Here is an 18,787-nt window from a genome sequence, read left to right as displayed (position 1 = left end):
TTTTCACTAAAACCTGAAATTTCCCAATGTATCTTTCAAAATTAAATTTTAGTCAGTTTTAAAGATAATGGCAGTAACAGGATAAAAACATGTCAGAGGGTGAATAGTGTAAAGAACATGAGATTTAGAATAATTTACTGGATGTTTTAAAGATTAAATAAGATATGTGAATGATCTTTGTAAAGTATGATATAAACAAATGTTATAAACAAATACACAAATGTTAGACTCTGAAAAAACTGAGGTGTTGTATTTGTTATTCTGACCTCTGTATAATTACCATCTGTATAAGATTTCAAAAATAGATTCTTATAACATTTGGCATATTACATACAAACACTACATACACTGTTTGCCTTCCCTTGTATGTATATACACATATGTACACACATACACACATATGTAGGAGCTTTTTAATATAAATTATACCATTTTATGGGGTAATTCCAAAAATGGTCTATACAGTGCCTTTCAAAGAAAAAAAGGAGGATATTATTTGGTTTATAGTCATACAATTTTATGGCATTTAAGAAAAACACTTTGACAGTTTTAAGTAAACTAAATACTTAACCTCTCCCATCCCCAAACCCCGAATTAAGAGATCAAACCATAGAGGCAATTTACTGGAAGAGATAATACTATGGTTTGTTTAGTATGGTCAGTTCACAAACTGTTTTAAGATGCAGTATTAATACAATATGCTAGAATCACCACTTAGCAAATTTTCATCAACTTAAAAAATGAATGAAATCACTTCTCACAAAGATCACTAACACTAATACATAAGAGACTCAATTATACCTAAAGTGAACATTCAGATTCATAAAATCAAAACTATGAGTTTAAATGTTTTAATTAATTGCTTCACTAGTCAAAATATACATTTCCTATTATGATAGAGGCCTTTGAAAACTTCCCCCTTTTCTGAATGGAAGGGATATAAGACTAAACTTCTGAACAAATAGTCTCATATGACAAAATATTTCCGTATTATTCAAATGAACTGCTATTATTTTAACAATTTCTCTAGTGTCCAAATTTGAGCATCCTTCTAATATAATCTCTACCATAAAATCAGCAACCAGAATATACTCCTGTTTTTCAATGCGTAGAGTCACCTCTTATTTATTGTACAAAAGTTGTACAAAAGCTATACTCCTTCTTTTCCCAACTGTCCACTAATGCCAAACAGAAGTGTTTGGGTTATCCCTGAATTTTGTTTCTCACTCCTGAGCAAAATTAATTACAATATGGCTCTATCAGGCCTCATTTGTATTAAAAAATTCAGAAAATCTTGTGAATATTATTTTAAATTATAGTCATTGCTTCTGGGACCAAAAGGGCATTAACTTTTCAATGTGACAAAAATGCACCTTACAAACAGCTACAGTTCATTGGTAAGCATTATATATTTGACTCTGATTGCAAAGTGTTTCTACAAAAATTTAAAGAGATTAACTTGAACAGACATTCTGTTTAGGTAACTAAGCATTCAAAGATGAAACGATAAGTCATAATAATTAAGCCATGTTCAAAATGAAAAGTAAGATTTAACTTTTTTATGTCTTGCTGACATCAATTAGCAATATTAGAAATATGAATGTATGGATTTGCAATCTGTCCAGTCACTTAGTGACTGAAGGGGAGCAACATGTACATGTATGCATATATTATAACAATCTGAAAATGTTATAGAAGTTTTGAAGATGAAAAGAAACAAAGAGATCACTAAATTTTAAAAGTGTTCACTACAGATAAAGAAACTGGGGCCCGGAGAAGTTGAAGGGACTTTCCCAGGGCGCACGAGAGTTATTGGCAGAGACAGCACTACAGCACAGACACCTGCTTAAGCTCTTACCACACCGCTTCTTGTGTAAGAAGAATCCAAAGATCATAAGGCAAACACTCCTATTGCTCCAACCTTTTCCACCTTTCCCTACTCTCAGGCTTATTACGTTGAGCATGCAATAAAGCTCTTGTGCTGTTTTAGTGCTTCACATACGACTTTCATATCACTGTAACACCTAATTAAATTTAACAAAGATCCTCCCCTCCTTTCTAGCTATTTCATTTATCTGTTTCCATTCTGCACAGTGATTTTTCTACTTTTTCATGATCCCATTATAGATCAGTGAAAATTCTTAGAGGAGAAAGAATCTTATTTCCTCTTAATCAATTTGAAGAATGATATATTTATATTTTCAATGCCTCAATTGTATTTCAATTTATTTTTTCCTTCAGAAATGCACTAGAAAATCTTAGTATGTAAGTATTCTTCAATGTATTTTTTCACATGTGTATAATGAGAATTTGGGCGCTGGAAAGGGCTTTGGAGAATATTGAACCCGGTACACCGATTTTGCAATTCAAGAAACTGAAGCCTAGCAATGGTAACTGACTTATCTAGGGTCCCACAGGTAGAAAGTGGGTAAGAATTCTAGTCTCCTGTTATCGAGACCAGTACTATTTTTACTACCCATTCTGTGAAACATATTTGGTGTAACAGTTTACTCATCTGTTACCATCTTGTGCTTTTATCACAAAAGTCCAGGTTTTGTCTTTATTTGAAATTGTGAGCTATAATAATAAAGCAGATATGATATTAAATATACTTTAAAGCTTGAAGTTGTATCACTGGTGTTTGATGAAGGTAGTTTTGTGTTTATTTTTGTAACACCTACTGATCCTTACTAAAACATCTGAATGTCTAAGACCTCCTGTAGCACAGTTGATTGGTTTGTTTCAATCATCCCAGTAGCTAATGTGGATTACGTTACTGCTGACTAGGCTGTGATCATCAGTTATGAGAATTAAGTTAGCTGTAATGAACTAACTATTTTCTGGGCCAATATCTCTACTACATGGGCTAACACAGAACAAAAACAAGGTGGTGGCTGTTTTTTCACTTTAATCATAGATCATCTAGATTGGAGGTGCACATAGCTCAAACCTGAGATACTTGTCATTCCTTTATTTCACTTTTTCCTATAGTGATCTGGTATCAAAGTTTTGATCACTAAGAAATTACCATCAGATTATGAAAAATTCATTGCTGACATGCCTCAAAGAAAGTTACCTGGATTGTATCTCCTGTTCATCTGTTTTGCTGCTAGTTGTTTAAGACTGTTTTAGTTACTGATTCTTACATACTAAAATGAAATTCATCACTTGTATTTTCTTCTATAGGGCATCAAAAAGTTTATAATCTTGGCTTTGCTATGGTAATATTTTTATAGTAATTGAAATTCTACAAATGCTCTTATTATAACTTAGCATTAATATGCATTTGAATAAAAGGAGATTGGTTATTAATGCATTTATTCAGGTATATTATGAAAATAAAATATGGAAATGAAAAAAGTCTTCTATATACTACATGTTCACAGTTTGACTTTCTATAAGGCTTATGAAATAATATACCAGTAGCTACCATTCTGCTGAAATGTCACAGTAAATACATTAATAATGGCACAAAAGTGAAATGTCCCCAAATGGGAAACCATCTTTATAACCTCCTAAATCTCTTTTCCAACTAAAACTTTGCTTTTTTTTCCCTTTTAATTGAAAAAGAGTTCCATTTTTAAAAGAATATAAAAATAGAAAATGAGTCAAGAACTTATTACATACATAATTTTGAAGAAAAAGGTATAAATATTAGATGAAATATTATAGATATCTTTAAGAATGTGCTTTGTCTCACCATACCAAACATCTCATGTAAATGAAATTAAATAAATATATTAATATGAACTGTTGGAAAGCATAACTAAATGTTAAAATTTTAGTTAAGATACATAACTTAAACATATAAATACCAATATATTTTTGTAAAGTTAAGCTCAGCTAAAATCTATCTATAAGACTGATTTGCAAATCTATCATTCTGAGTTAAAAAATAAAAGAATGTTTAATCAAGCAAGGCACATTTCTTTTAGGCAAGTCTGTCTTTAATACTATTCATCTGGGCACAGTGTAGACTTCACTTATTTATGTGTAGATGAGCTAACCTATGTATGAGAGCCTTTGGTACAAAACACACCTTCACAAATAAAGTTGTACATAAACCAGAACACAAAATATAACATGAAAATATCTTATGATTAAACACAGTTGAGTAATTAATTGAAAAAAGAAAACAGTAATAGTTAGCTTGTTAGAAACAAATATTTAGGCTTTCTTTATCCACAGCACTGCTTATGGTTTTCGGATAATTAGGTGTCATCAAAATGCCAAAGGGTCGAAAAGATACCTTTATATTTTTAACATTCCTCTTTATCTTTTGATCAATATCTTTTATACTGCACACATCGTGAAGAGAATCCTCCAGCTTCAGACCTGTTTTCTTTTTATAAAGCACTTGTTAGAAACATATTATTTAATGTCAACTGAAACAAAAATATATGCTGGCAGACAGTGACATAACTGCCACTGCATTCTTGATCTAGGCAATTTAAAACTGAGCATCCTACTGGTCAATGCAGGTCTATGGTTCTTTATGTGGGGCTCTTCAGAGATCTGTTGGACAGAGTAAACACAGCAATTTACAATCTATTTAGCTTTTGAAAAACTATAGACTTATGTCATTAGAAAATGTTCCATTTATTATATTTTTAAAAACTTTGTATTTATTGTTACCTTAAAAAGTTCAAGTAATTTAATTTTCTAAATGTATTAACTACATATTGAATGCTTTTAATTTATAATTTAGAAAAAGTTTCAGAGTATGCTGAAATTATAAACTTTTTTCCCATTAATAATGACCCCTAAATTTTGCCCAAACAAATGTGATAGTTTGCTTTTTGAACAGGAATCTTTGTCTTTGGAACCATCTAAAAAGTTCTGAGTACCCACTGATTTTTATAAAAATGTACGTATTAATTTTCTCAATGTATTTCCAAGGATTTGTTTCTTTTGGGGCTGCATGTCCTACTGTGGTAATCTAAGATGAGAAATTTGAAGTGAGTAGAAAATCCCAGGCTCAGATAAGTGTCATGGAGAGAAAGAAAAAAAGAGAGCGAGAAGGTCTCAAAATGAGTACTATGAAAACCAGGTGCTATGTGCTACAGGATGTCATGCGTACAGTTTATCTTTTCATTAAAAACAACTTTCAAATCCATTAATTCTTTAAGATATGAACTTTGCACAGTTATGCACCACTTCAAAATATCACAAATTAAGATCACCACCACCACTTGACCAGGGTCTATAGAAAACCAAGAAATAAAGGTTAAAAGATTGGTGCTCCCCTCCCTCAACTACAAAATAAATATTTAGAAATGTTGACAGTAAAGTATTTCTTAAAAATAGCATAAGGAAATATAACAGTCTTATTCACTGCTATATCCAGAATCTAGAATGGTGTTTGGCCCATAGTGGACACTTTATATGCTGAATGGATGAATAAATTCTCACCACTTTCCATAGTCTGACACACAGGAGGTACTCAGTAAATATATGGTGAGTGAATAAATGGATATATAAAAATTAGATTTATGTACTCTAGAGATTTATGAACTGTGTAATATAAAGGACATTTATAAAGATAAAAACAGAAAATGCTATAAATCCAGCTCCAGGTTTCAATATGTGAATATTATCCATCACAATACATAAAGAAGATTGTTTCCCACACATACTCCTGGTTTTAGCAGGTGCCCCCAAACCAGTGGTAAAAAGACGGTGATCTAAAATTTGAGTGTGCTTTTGATGGAAGAATCATTCACTTACTAAATTAAATACTGTATGCCTACTGTAAGCTAGGCAATCATTTATTGAAGCTTTCTTATTGGCCTGGATTATACTTGATCAAAGATATAACTTCTTAACACTAATTTTTAGTCAAAAAGCAAAAGTATATCCACAGTATGCTTAAATTTCATTATGAGATACTACAAATTATAATGGTCTAAGAATTATTGACTATTAATTATAAGAAATTACAAGTAACATGAATAACCTGGCATCCACTTTGTTTCCTGAGTGCCCTAGCCTCTGTTCAATGCTACTGCAGCCTTGTTTATCTTGAGGTGGTTGTATTAAACTATGCTTGTCTTGTTGCTGTTATGTCCCTTTTAAATAAGGAATTGAGGGTTTTTTTAAACCTTATGTATCAACACCTGCCTCTTAAGGCTGCTGGGATTATGAAATAAGAATGGTATAGCGGGGCATCCTAATAGACTATAAGTGTGAAGGGAGTTGCAATTCAACAGAAACAAAAAATAAAAGTGATATCAGAATAGTAATTTTAATGTTTATATTAGTGGCTAAGAAGTGGGTTGAAAGGCTTAGAAGAACAGACATTGAGTAGAGTATCAAAACCAACTTAAAAAGATATGGAGGTATAGTAGAAAATGATGACCTATAATTGAAGATATTCAACCAAGTAAGTGTTCTCACATATAAAACAAGAAAAGATAAGAGCAGTCAAATTTCAATAATTATCAAATTTGTGAAGAAGTAATTAATACCTCCACTAAGGCCTAAATGAAAGAAGTACAGAAACCCAGCTTACCTAATTGCTAGCTTCACTAACTTGTATCTGAGGAGGAAAGAGTTGAGATCATTCTATAACATGCAGTTTTATGGGAACTTTGTTTTCATGTGTCTATCCTCTGACATCTACTAAATTACTAGAGTTGGCAGCACACCAATAAGTTCTACAAATTCTACCAACTTAATGGTAATGAATAAGGCCAAGGACTAGAGAGATTTCTTACTTATTATGTACAATTATCTGATTGGGGTCTTGGAAATTATGTACTCTTGGCAAGCAAAAGATATTTAAACCCACTCAGTAATTAAAGTTAGTAATATGCTAAGTTGTGAGCATTGCCAAAAAATTTGGAAAGTCATGGGAAATGAGCTGTGAGGTAGTTTAAGCAGTATTTAGGTCTACTAATAATAAATATCCTCAACTCACATAGGTACCCAGTAAAATAAACTGCTCTTTCTGAATCAGTTAAAATGTTTGCAGGTAAAAGGTCTATAGAATCTAGGTATAATGCAATTCAAACACAATTCTTACCTGGATAAATTATTTCTGTCTATGATTTTTGGTTACCTTTAGAAATCTGATATATAGTCACTCTTGTTTAACATGCTTTTCACCATAATTTCTTATAGAAATAATATATTATTGAATATCTGATACTTTATTGCTCTGTAGTTATACACAAGGTAAATTCAAAATGTATTCCATAGGCAGTACATGAAGCTGCCTCTTAAATATCTAATACCCTGCCTAAACAAGGTTATTATAGAAAAATCAAGTAAAACCCACATTGAAATAAATAATGTCATAATCCCTCACCCAAAACCAGAAAAAAAGGAAACCATGAAAAAATAAGAAATGAAAAGTATTCATTTCAATTCCCTATTTTCTGTCATTTTAAAAAAAGGCCCTAACAGTGTGTCCTCAGAAGAGAGAAATGATCTCTGTCCTATGTGGGTTTAACTGTACAAACTGATGAAAGGAGAAAAGAGTTTCTAACTTCTGCTAGTCTACATTTGCAAACTCAACCACATAAATTAGTTTTTAATTTGTTGATACATTTGGTAAGGAAATTGTGCCACTTGAATATGCAGAGGCAACAGACCAGGTCATCCGTTGGCCTGGTTTGCCTAGAAAATCCAGGCAAAGGAGAAAATTCAGAAGGTGTGTGGACAATGTTCCTGAGAATCCTCATTTCCTACTGCAGAGGAAAGTACATCTTTTACAATATTATCTAAAATCATGACAATATCTGCAGTACTCATATCAATGTTTTAATCTGTTTCAGTCATTCCATACTACATGTGTTGGTTTCTCAAAGCTGACAGGAATCTCCCAATACCAACACATACTACTGAATTGCCTCTCATCTTCCATCTTATTCTCTGGAAGTGGTCTAGGTTTTGCCATTATAAAAGTCACTCTACGAATCTGCTCTTATTTTTCATGGATTAAATGTCCCCATCTCCTTTCATGTATGAACAATCACTTTTAAAAAACAGCTCATTTCTGTGATCCTACCATATAACTAGATAATTACATTTAAAATTAGGTTACTTTGTAAAAGAAACAATTTTATCCAGTAAGGCCCTATCTACAATGATGTAATTCTGTAATGTGATTCACTGGTAAAATCTCTAATGTCTGATTCAATCAACTTCCATAGTAATGAAGACTCCATGGATTTATAGGACTCACCATTATTGAAACCAAAACTGATCTTACAGGGAAGTTTCTTAGAATGTCTACTAGATAGGTAAGTCCCTTGGAGATATCATTTGTTTGTTCTAATTTTGCTGTGTCACTTGGATTAATGAGTCAACATATATACTGAGTATCATTTATAAACAGCACTCTATTAGTTGTTATATAGGAAACATGGTCTTTGTGAAGCTTGCTAACTTCCAGGTACCTTTGGCAATATCTCATATAATGTTATATATAAGTTATTTACATTAAAGAATTCAATCCCCATAATTGGGTAGTACTTTTTGTAAGAAACTTGCTGGAGCATATTTTACCAAATTGAAACCTTTTCCAGTAAACTGATTACAAGGACTTTAATACATTAGAGCATGGTGAGGAGTATTAGCCACATAGTGATTAAAATGAAGCATAGATGCATGACATGAAAATTTTGTTTATAGGTTAAAATAACTCAAATTGGAATGCCATTTCCTTCCTCTTATCTCTCCCTCCAATAAATACTTATTGAGTGCCAACTGTATTCCAGGCAGTATTCCAGGTCTTAGGGGATATAGCACAATGAACAGACAAAAATCATTATCCTCATGGAAGGGAAGGAAAACAGATAACAAACAAAATAAATAAAATATTAAATATGTTAGAGGAAAAATTAAGCAGAAACAGGATATAGGGGGTTTTGTGGGGCTGCAGTTTTGAGTGGCCAGGGAAGGCCTCAATGAGAAGGTGACACTGGAAAGAGGTGATGGTGTGAGCAATGCACATATCAGATACTAGAACATCCCAGGTAGGGGGAACAGCAAGTACAAAGACTCTGAGGTGGAACGTGCCTGATGTATGTGAAGAAGAGCAAGGAGGCCAGTGTGGCTGCAGATCAGGATCAAATGGGAGAGGAGTTGGTAATGAGGACAGAAGGGTAAGGGGAGACTAAACTGGATAGGGACTTGTGGGCCATTGTAAGGCCTTTAGTTTGTACTCTGTGTGAAGTAGGGAGCCAAATGGTGGTTTTGACACAAAGTAACACAACCTGACAAGTGTTTTAAAAGGATCACTCTGGATGTTGGGAACAGACTCAAGTAATGGAAAGGATGGAAACTGGAGGATCAATCAGGAGAATAGTGTAAAAATCCAGGTGAGAGATAATGATGGCTTAGATCAGGTGACAGCAGCAGAAGTCGTAAGAAGTGGTAAAGCTCTTGTAACGTTTTAAAAATATAGCCAACAGGATTTGCCAATAGATTGGATAAGGGTATGAGAGAAAGAGAATCAAGGACAATTCTAAGGATTTTAGCTGAAGCAACCAGGAAATTGAAGTTGCCACTAGTGGAGATGGGGAAGAGTGTAGGAGGCACAGGCTTGATGTTGGGAGGGGGAGGGAAGTTAAGTTTTGGACATACTAGGTTTGAGATGTATCTTAGATATCCAAGTAGACAGGACAAGTAGATAGTCGGACAGTTGGAAATTCAATCTGGAGTTCAGGGAAGAGGTCTTGGTGGGAGATTTAAATTTACATATTGATAGTCTAATGCTATGAGAATGGGACTGAGTGCAGAAAGAAAAGAGGTCTAAGGATTGAGCTGCGGCCTGTGTGGCTCTCCAACATTACGACCCTGGAGAGATGAGAAAGAATCAGTGAAGAAGACTGAGAAGGAGAGGCCAGAGAGGTACCAAGAAAATACAGTGTGGTATTCTGGAAGTCAAATAAAGGAAGTCTTCCTAGGAAGGGGGAAGTATTCCACCATGCTAGCTGCTTCTGATATTTCAAATGAGTGTTAAGAAATGACCACTGGGTTTAATTATATGAGGTCACCAGTGACTTTGATAAGTACATTTTTGATGGAGCAATAGGGGTGAAAGCCTGTTTGGAGCAGACTCAGGAGAAAATGGGAAGGGACTGAATGGTGAACAAAGAGAGATACAGTCCCTACTTTCAAGAAAGAAATAGAAATTAATTATATAACAAAAACAAATGCAAAATTGCAGCTATGCCAAGATCATATACTGTATTTTTTTTTTTTTTTGTCTTTTTCATGACCGGTAAGGGGATCGTACCCCTTGGCTTGGTGTCGCCCACACCACGCTCAGCCAGTGAGCGCACCGGCCATTCCTATATAGGATCCGAACCTGCGGCGGGAGCGGCGCTGCGCTCCCAGCGCTGCACTCTCCCGAGTGCGCCACGGGGCCGGCCCCATATACTGTATTTAATTCATTCTAAGATATACTTTTTTAGATTTGAACATCTACGAAATTGGGATGTATCCCTATTTTAATTACTGGTAACTTACCCTTATAATTGGCAGTTTTTCTTTTTATTTTTAATGGTACATAAAATAATGGTGGTTCTTATAACCAAAGGCATCTCAAATTTGATGAACTGCTATACTGTAACTTTGAAATTGTTAAAACCAGATTACTGAGAGATGTCTTGGAGGAAGTAACTGAAGTAAAAATAGAAGTTAAGGAGGAGAGCAAGGAAAGAGGGGGCTGCCTGTGGGAACATTTGCAAAGATCCCCAAAGCTTAAGGTGGAAAGAGAGCTTGTCCTGTAACTGGAACAAGACCAGGGTGGCTGGAGCACTATAGAATGAGGGGAAAAGCACGGGTAAGGAGGAAACAAGGCTGGATAGGAGATTACGTGTAGCTGGATCATATGCGGCCATGAAGGCTATGCTAAACTAAGCCTTTGGGTCTCTATGCTAAGAACAAGGAGAAGACCCTGAAAGAATTTTAAGCAAGAGTGGGTGATATAATCAGATTTCAGTCTCAGAAAATATCATTCTGGCTACCAGATGATGGAGAATAGGTCAGAGAATGGTCACAGGAAACAGGAAATGTGAAGAGGCCAGTTAAGAGGTCTTTACACTCTATCTAGGATAGAGATGATAGTTGCGTGAATTAGAGTGGTGGTAGCAGCAAAGTAGAAAAATGGACTGTTTTTAGAAATATTTGGGAGGTTAAATGACAAAATTGAATGTATTTACTATTTTTTGAATCTATTATTTCATTAATAAATACACTGAAAACACTGAGCAATAAATCTGCCTTTTAAGCAAGGCTGGAAAAACATTAAAATGATTTGTAAATATTTTTGCTGCACACATGAATAAAAACCAATATTTTGGAAATTCACTAATTTTCAGGGAAAAAATCAGACCATTTATATCTACAGACAGAAAACAAATATACTGCAAGATAGGCAGTAACTTTTGAACAGGTGAGGTGTGGGTGTGTGAGTGTGTAATAAATTGTCCCCACTGGCTTCTCTTCCAAACTAAATTATATGTTTTAACTTAGAATTCAGAGAGAATTTTCCATAAAGAACTGGAGTTTACAATAAACTTAATGGAAATAAATAACAGTGCTGACTGACATATAACGCATAGGTGCAATGCTAACTTTCATTCTAAAAAGTTGGTGGGGATCTTAGTAGAGATTCCCAGGAAGCTTTGTGCTATTGAGAGCTGGGGTGGGTGTGAGGTTAAAGGTTCACTGGAGAAAAAGCTTCTCCCCTATGACCACACAGTAGGATACGACTCCCCTGTATCTGCAAAGTTAGAATCCTGCATGAACAGGTTATTCATAAAATCCTTCAGATATGATGAAACATCATTTTTTGTTTAAGTGCTATTTTACCCACATTCAGAATCACAGGCTTTAATTTTCAGGGCAGCATTCCTATTCTGCACTATTATGTTACAACAATAATAACACAGTTCCTAAGAAAATGATGAAGCCTCTTTTCCTTCTTAAATCTCTTCTTTAATGCATGTGATGACCAGTGGTGCAAATTTTCAAATGTAAGGAAAAAGACATCCAGTACGAAAAAGAAAAAAGAAAAAAAGATAGAAAAACCATGAGAATGTTTCTATGTAAAATGTATTTTTTTTCACAGTTTGGAAGAGAAAATTAGTTCATAGCAGCATTAGAAACCAAGACAAACATCTAAAAGCTTTCTAACTAGTCTGAACCATTTAAATTACATTCACAAGCTGAATATCAGTATATAAAGAATACTATCATATGCCATATAGCAATGGCCATTTTCTGACAGGAGGTTAGGAGCTGAGAAACACAATAGCATGGCTTCTCCTCCCTTCTTCCTGCCTCCTTTGATTTACCTTCTCTCAAAGGTTATCAGCAGCCCCTGAAGGTATATTAAAAAACAAGTGATTTCATTAATACATATATAAAATTGTCACAACAAAATATAGGAAATTAGTAGTAGAAAAAACCAATAGTTTTATCCTTCTTAGTTTAGAATAACAAACACAAAACAGAAAAAAAAAATTTCACCCTAAAATGTAATCCCTAAATATCCTTTTCCCCATCCTTATGCTCCTCACCTCTAACTCACAGTGTTTCCATAAGTCTTCAAGATTGGGGGACACGTGTGCTTCTTTGCATTTCTTAGTGGGAGGGTTATCACTTCTATTCACAGCTGAGAGGTGGGAAGGACTTGGACTGCTGTAAAAACATTGAAATTTTAAATGTATAGAGGTTAATAAATTGTAGTTATGATTCTCAAATGAGTAGACTACTGGTATATATTATATATATTATATTTATATACTATTAGCAAAGTAACTACTTATGTTATATGCTGAAGAGGTAAATAACAAGTTTTATGTAAACTAACCATAACTTTAAATTTCTTCATACTGTGCATTTAAAATTTCAATCCTAAAATTATATTTCAAAGTTTAGAAATAACTGATATAACATTTCTTCATGTGTAAGTGTTTGTGGTTATGTCACCATAGTCAGTGTATACTTAAATTTGGCACGAAATCAATTCAGAATACCATAAAAGAAATAAAATAGTATCAGTGTTAACTTCTGTGCTTCTCTCTGGGTTCACCAGGTGTTGGGTATATACATTTCCTCCAGGTGCACTGATTCAGTCACACCTCCTCACGTGAATCTCCTTCTAAACACAGATATGTTTATACCTTTTCAACACTCAAGACAGGCAACTGAGCTCAACAGTGAAGGCTGTAGTTTGGCAAAGTTAACTGGCATGTGCAAAAGTAGACTAATTAGTATTTTGCTCTAAGCCCAATTTACTATCTATTTTCATTTCATAAATGATTTAGGACCTTACGAAGGGGCTATAGATAATACGTAAGTCAAAACTATATTCTAATTTTTCTTTAGAGCATAGATGCTCTTAAAGATCCCTGGATTGGTTGAGTAAGGCAATAATGTCACAAATTTCAATGAACTGGCAATCTCCTGCTTTCAATCCTTTTATTCTAAGTATTTTCTCCCTTCTTAACAAGGGAGAGTCAAAATGTTTATAGTGTTTCTGGCATAGGTTTTCAGTAACTTAAGCAAAGTATATAAGGAGGTGAAAAAACAATAATTTGCATAGTACTATTACCTATTGCTGATTAAAAAACATGAAAACAGGAAATTAATCTTAAAATGGAAAAATATCCATTGTTCTAGCAGGTATCACTACTACGACCGATTATACTTTCTAAGATTAAATCCAGATAAATCAATTATATAAGAAAATAATCTTTTATTACTAGAACAGTCAATCTCTTCATCTGACTTAACTTCTATTTGACACTTCTGTTTAATATCTGATTATTTCAAAAGGGTTAATTTTCAGTATACTGAATGAAGTGGGTTTCTGGAGATATGTTCTTTACAAGAACTCATTAATGACTAACATGGGTTGAAGTAAAATTTAAAAGCATAAGAGATTTATTTTATCTTTCATGTCATCCAAAAGAAGTAGCATAGGTTTTGGAGCCAGAATGCCCTTGCTTTAAATCGTTGCTGGGTCTCTTGCTAGCTGTGAAGTCTTAGGGAAATTGCTTAGCCTTAGCCATTTATTTTTTACCCTCCTAATATGAGGTTAATAGCACTTACCTTTCAGAGTTGGCAAGTGTCCCGAATATGGTTGACCCTTAATAAATGGTGATTATTATTGTTATTATAGAAAGGAAACAGGAAGACACTAATTATTTATGTGTTTCATATTCACAAAGCTTTGTATTAATTATACATTGTTTGTGATTAATAATCACAAGATAATGTAATCTCTTAGCAAAATCTCTGATGCATATCATGCAATTATTTTTTAAGTGTTCTCCCTGTATTAACATTTAATATTCACAACAGACCTATGAGGTACTATTTATTATCCTCATTTTACAAATAAAGTAACTGAGGCACAGAGAGGTAAAGTAATTTGCTCAAGGTCATACATCAGAGTCAGGATTCAAACACTGGCAATATGACTGCAGAGCTTATGCTTTTAACCACTTCACTAAAAGTCTGGAAGTAACATAATGTAAGATAATAGTCATTCATTCAACAAATATACAAGGTGCTACATTCTGTGCAAGGTAACAGTATCCAAAACTTGATCAAGACACACAACCTTTAAGGAGATTACAATATGGCAACTAGAAGCAATTATATTACTTCAGAGTTATGACTCAAAGCCATGATATTTCTCTGGATTTAAAGATAGGTCACCTTCAAATTACTGTTGTCTAATACTCATAAAAATGATGGCACAACCATAACTTACTTGCAGAACTAATCAGGATTTCTACATCTTCTGAATAACTGTGGATAAAATAATCACTGAATGTTGCTCATCTTTATGTAAAATCTTTTAAGTACAGATACAAAAATTTTTTATGTAATTGCTATGGTGTGTCTAATATATCATTATAAAAGTTTGGTCATAAGGTATGTCAATGTTAAAGGTAACTCAAACAAGAAATAAAGGAAATTAGATAAAGGAGTCCTATTTAGATACATATAGATTAGAACAAACAACTCTATGACCAGGTATGTATAGATTTCCTGCCTCTATTTTTTGTCTTTTCCTTCCTCTTCCCCCTCTTTTAGTCTTAATCATTATTTTGCAATCTCTCAAATGCACAAATAATAAAGTAGGTAGGCTTCTGATTATTTGAAAATATTTTATGAGCTTTAGAGTTTACTTTCATTTGCTCTAGAATGATAGCATAATTAATAGCTATCAAAACCAAAAAGCAATTGTGAATATTATATAATTTATGCAATAAAATGTTAACCTTATTTCAATTTTAACCATTTTATTTCAAAGAACTGTAGTACTGCATACTAAATAATTATGTAAATTAAAATTGGGCCAATAATCTAACAGCAGTAGGTTCTGCCTTTTATCTTTTTTTTTTTTTTTTTTTTTAAAAGAAGGTTGTTCAGAAGCCAAGTGGGTCAGTAAAAGGAATGCAATAATTTTCAGTTCAGTTTGGGTGGTTATTCTGAAGAGCAATGACTTTTTCATTCTTTTGCAATATACAATGGATACCAAAGGATACTTAGCAATATGGAAATCAAATGGGAAAGGTGTTGTAAATGATCTTTTAAAAGGCACCTGGCATATAATTAATATAAAACTATTGGTTTTGCAAATATCATCAATCTACATGTGTATGATACTTCCCTGGTTCCCTGTAAAAAAAAGAGACTGCTCTTAGTATACCACACCATACTCACCTGATTCTGTCTTTCTTCTGGCAACTCTTGGCATATGACTGAAACTTGCAGGTGTTTCCTCAAGATGTGGTTATTTCCTGTCCCTCCTTTTTACTGATGGTCTGCATTTCTATCAGTTAAAAATGTGCATCCTTTAAATATTTGAAGTTTATTTAGCTGTTCAAGTGCTGTGATAGTGACAGTGCTGTTGTGAGATCTGGATTTTTTTTTTTTTTAAAAAGAGGAAGTCTGAAGGTCCCTTGTAGTAAGGTTTCAGGTACACTGATTGAATCTCTCATTTGCTTATGTACAGAGCACTTAATACATTTGCTTTTTAATTTCGTTTGTTTGTTTGAAACTTCTTGGAGAAAGAAAACTGTAGAGAAGCATCTTTTAAAATTATTGCCTAATAAGTGATATTTAAATAAGATCATGCCTTACTGTGGTTTATATCTAACATTCCAAAGATGATATTTTCCTCCTTGATTCAGTCATTATGGGATGACATCAATGATTTTTGTAATAAAAAAAATGCATCTCGTGATTCATTTCACCTCCTTAGATGTGCGGTTTATTCAAACAGTGGTTTTCCTTATGAAATCATGTAAGTTAAGAACCATCTGGAAAGGTTACTGTGGAAACGGCAGGGGATGGGGGGTGGGGCTAGAGAGCAAGAGATGCCATGACAACCTTTTTCGGGTTTCCCAGGAAACATGGGTTGCTATGGGAACTGCATCAGTCAGGTCCGAATTAGTAACTTCCGCTGGAAGGGGTGTCTGCCACTTTAATCCTCTTGTGATACTGCAGACGCTTATCTTTCAGACACAATAGGAAATTTTGTTTCTTTCAACAGCACTAAAAACAGCTGTTTCTAGACTTTGATAAATGTTGGCTGGAACAGATACATAGAACTTCACAGGAATCTGTTAGTTTAACACTTTTGAAATGCTTAGCAAACCTCAAAGAGTTAAACTAGTCAAATCAGGACTTCTTGGGCATTTCCCTTTGTTCAAAGTTGTAGAGACTCTTAAAATTCCGAGAAGGGGATTCAAATAGAAACTACAGTGAAAAACCAAATAAACTTATGGCGAGTTTACATGTCATTGTTCTAGTTAGACTTTTCATCCATGTATCCACAGGGTAGGCAATTGAACTAGATAGTCAATAAGTAATGTTGAAGGGTCCATGAAATGGAAGCATTGTTTAAGTACTTGCCTACTTTACTTAGTAAAGAAACGACTGCCTTTTAATTTTGAGGCTAAGCAGTTACTCTAACTGTTCTTTAGTTTCATTTCCTCTCAGGATGTACTGTTTTTTATAGGGCGTGTACCAGAAATCAAGTTTAACATGTTTCTTGTTCCCAATATGGAGAGAAATGAGGAGGGGAAAAGAAGGAGAGCTGAGAGAATGCAGCCCACTTGCAAAAACAGGCACCTGTTTCAGTATGAAGCAGTAAGGATAGGGAGAATGAAGTGTGCGTCCCACTTCTTCATGTCCTGTCCTTGATGAATGGTCTGGAAATGTATAAAACAAGGGCAGACACAGACCAAGGGGGCACGTTCCACACAATACTGAAAACAGTATGTCAGCTGTATCATATATTAAACATCGGTGAATATCTTTTTAATGTTGACACAGGAGTTGGGATTGTTGTTTGTGGTGCAGGTGGCAGTGGAATTGCCCGTTTTGAAAGGGGTCTGGGGGAAAGAGCTATGGTTCATACCCCCCTCTTCGATCACCATATACTCCGACTTACTCAGAGTCGAGTTACTCCTTGCCTTTCGGAGCTCCTCGGCTGAAGAGGAGAGGTGCTGGCAACTTCCCACGTGCATGTATTGGGCTTGCTCTTCCCCCTCTGTCTCCCGGTGGTAGAAATAATTGAAGTTGGAAACAATCACAGGAACTGGCAACGCAATGGTCAAGACACCGGCGATGGCACAGAGAGATCCCACAATCTTGCCCCCTATGGTCACTGGATGCATGTCACCATAACCTACTGTTGTCATGGTTACCACTGCCCACCAGAAGGCATCCGGGATACTGCTAAAACCTGAAGTGGGGTCGTCTGCCTCGGCAAAGTAGACCGCGCTGGAGAAAAGGATGACCCCAATAAAGAGGAAAAAGATAAGCAGCCCCAACTCCCGCATGGACGCCTTCAGCGTTTGCCCGAGGATCTGCAGCCCCTTGGAGTGGCGGGAGAGCTTGAAGATGCGGAAGACCCTCACCAAGCGGATGACCCTCAGGATGGCCAGGGACATGGCCTGCTGTCCATTGCCCTGTCGCTCTGCCAGCTCGGTGCCCAGAGTGATGAAATAAGGGATGATGGCCACGATGTCTATCAGGTTCATGATATTTCGCGAGAAGGTGGCTTTGCTGGGGCAAGCGAAGAAGCGCACCAGCAGCTCAAAGGAGAACCAAATGATGCACAGGGTCTCCACCACGAAGAAGGGATCCGAGAAGCTGGAGGTTCCCGCGGGGGCCCCCGACGTGCTGTTGCTGGCCGCCTCGAGCACATCCTGCGACGGTGAGGCGGGGTAGTCCTTCTCGTCGCGGAACTCGGGCAGCGTCTCCAGGCAGAAGATGACTATAGAGATAAGGATGACGAGCACGGACACGATGGCGATGCCCCGGGCCGGCCCGGAGCTCTCCGGGTACTCGAAGAGCAGCCACACCTGGCGCTGGAAGTCGCGGCTGGGCAGGGGCCGCTCCTCCTCCCGCAGGAAGCCCTCGTCCTCGCGGAATTTCTCCATGGCCTCCTCGCCCAGCTGGTAGAAGCGGATCTCCTCGGAGAAGATGTCGATGGGCACGTTGACGGGCCGGCGGATGCGGCCCCCAGACTGATAGTAGTAGAGGATGGCGTCGAAGCTGGGCCGGTTGCGGTCGAAGAAGTACTCGTTGCGGAGCGGGTCGAAGTACCTCATGCGCCGCTTGGGGTCGCCCAGCAGCGTCTCCGGGAATTGGCAGAGGGTCTTGAGCTGCGTCTCGAAGCGCAGCCCGGAGATGTTGATGACCACGCGCTCCCCGCAGCAGTCCTGCTCGCCGGCGGCCGGCAGCGCGGGCGGCAGCGGCTCGTAGCGGTCGCAGCCCCCGCCGCCACAGCCGCCCTGAG

The 18,787-nt window shown here is 36.0% G+C and overlaps 1 protein-coding gene across 1 annotated transcript in view; it reads right to left on the bottom strand.

Moving 5' to 3' along the window:
- Window positions 1–306: 306 nt before the first annotated feature.
- The window catches only part of KCNA3 (potassium voltage-gated channel, shaker-related subfamily, member 3), a 19,457-nt gene continuing 976 nt past the window's right edge, over window positions 307–18,787 (bottom strand). The window contains exons 2-4 of the mRNA XM_008573252.1: window positions 15,700–18,782; window positions 12,537–12,657; window positions 307–4,515 (exon numbers count right to left, since the gene is read on the bottom strand). Coding sequence (XP_008571474.1) covers window positions 17,280–18,782 — 1,503 coding nt within the window. The 3' untranslated portion in view covers window positions 307–4,515; window positions 12,537–12,657; window positions 15,700–17,279. The remainder of the gene's footprint in view (window positions 4,516–12,536; window positions 12,658–15,699; window positions 18,783–18,787) is intronic.

This window comes from Galeopterus variegatus, unplaced genomic scaffold (genome assembly GCF_000696425.1).
Source record: "Galeopterus variegatus unplaced genomic scaffold, G_variegatus-3.0.2 Scaffold892, whole genome shotgun sequence".
Classification (NCBI taxonomy): domain Eukaryota; kingdom Metazoa; phylum Chordata; class Mammalia; order Dermoptera; family Cynocephalidae; genus Galeopterus; species Galeopterus variegatus.
This window is presented reverse-complemented; position numbering and strand designations above follow the sequence as displayed.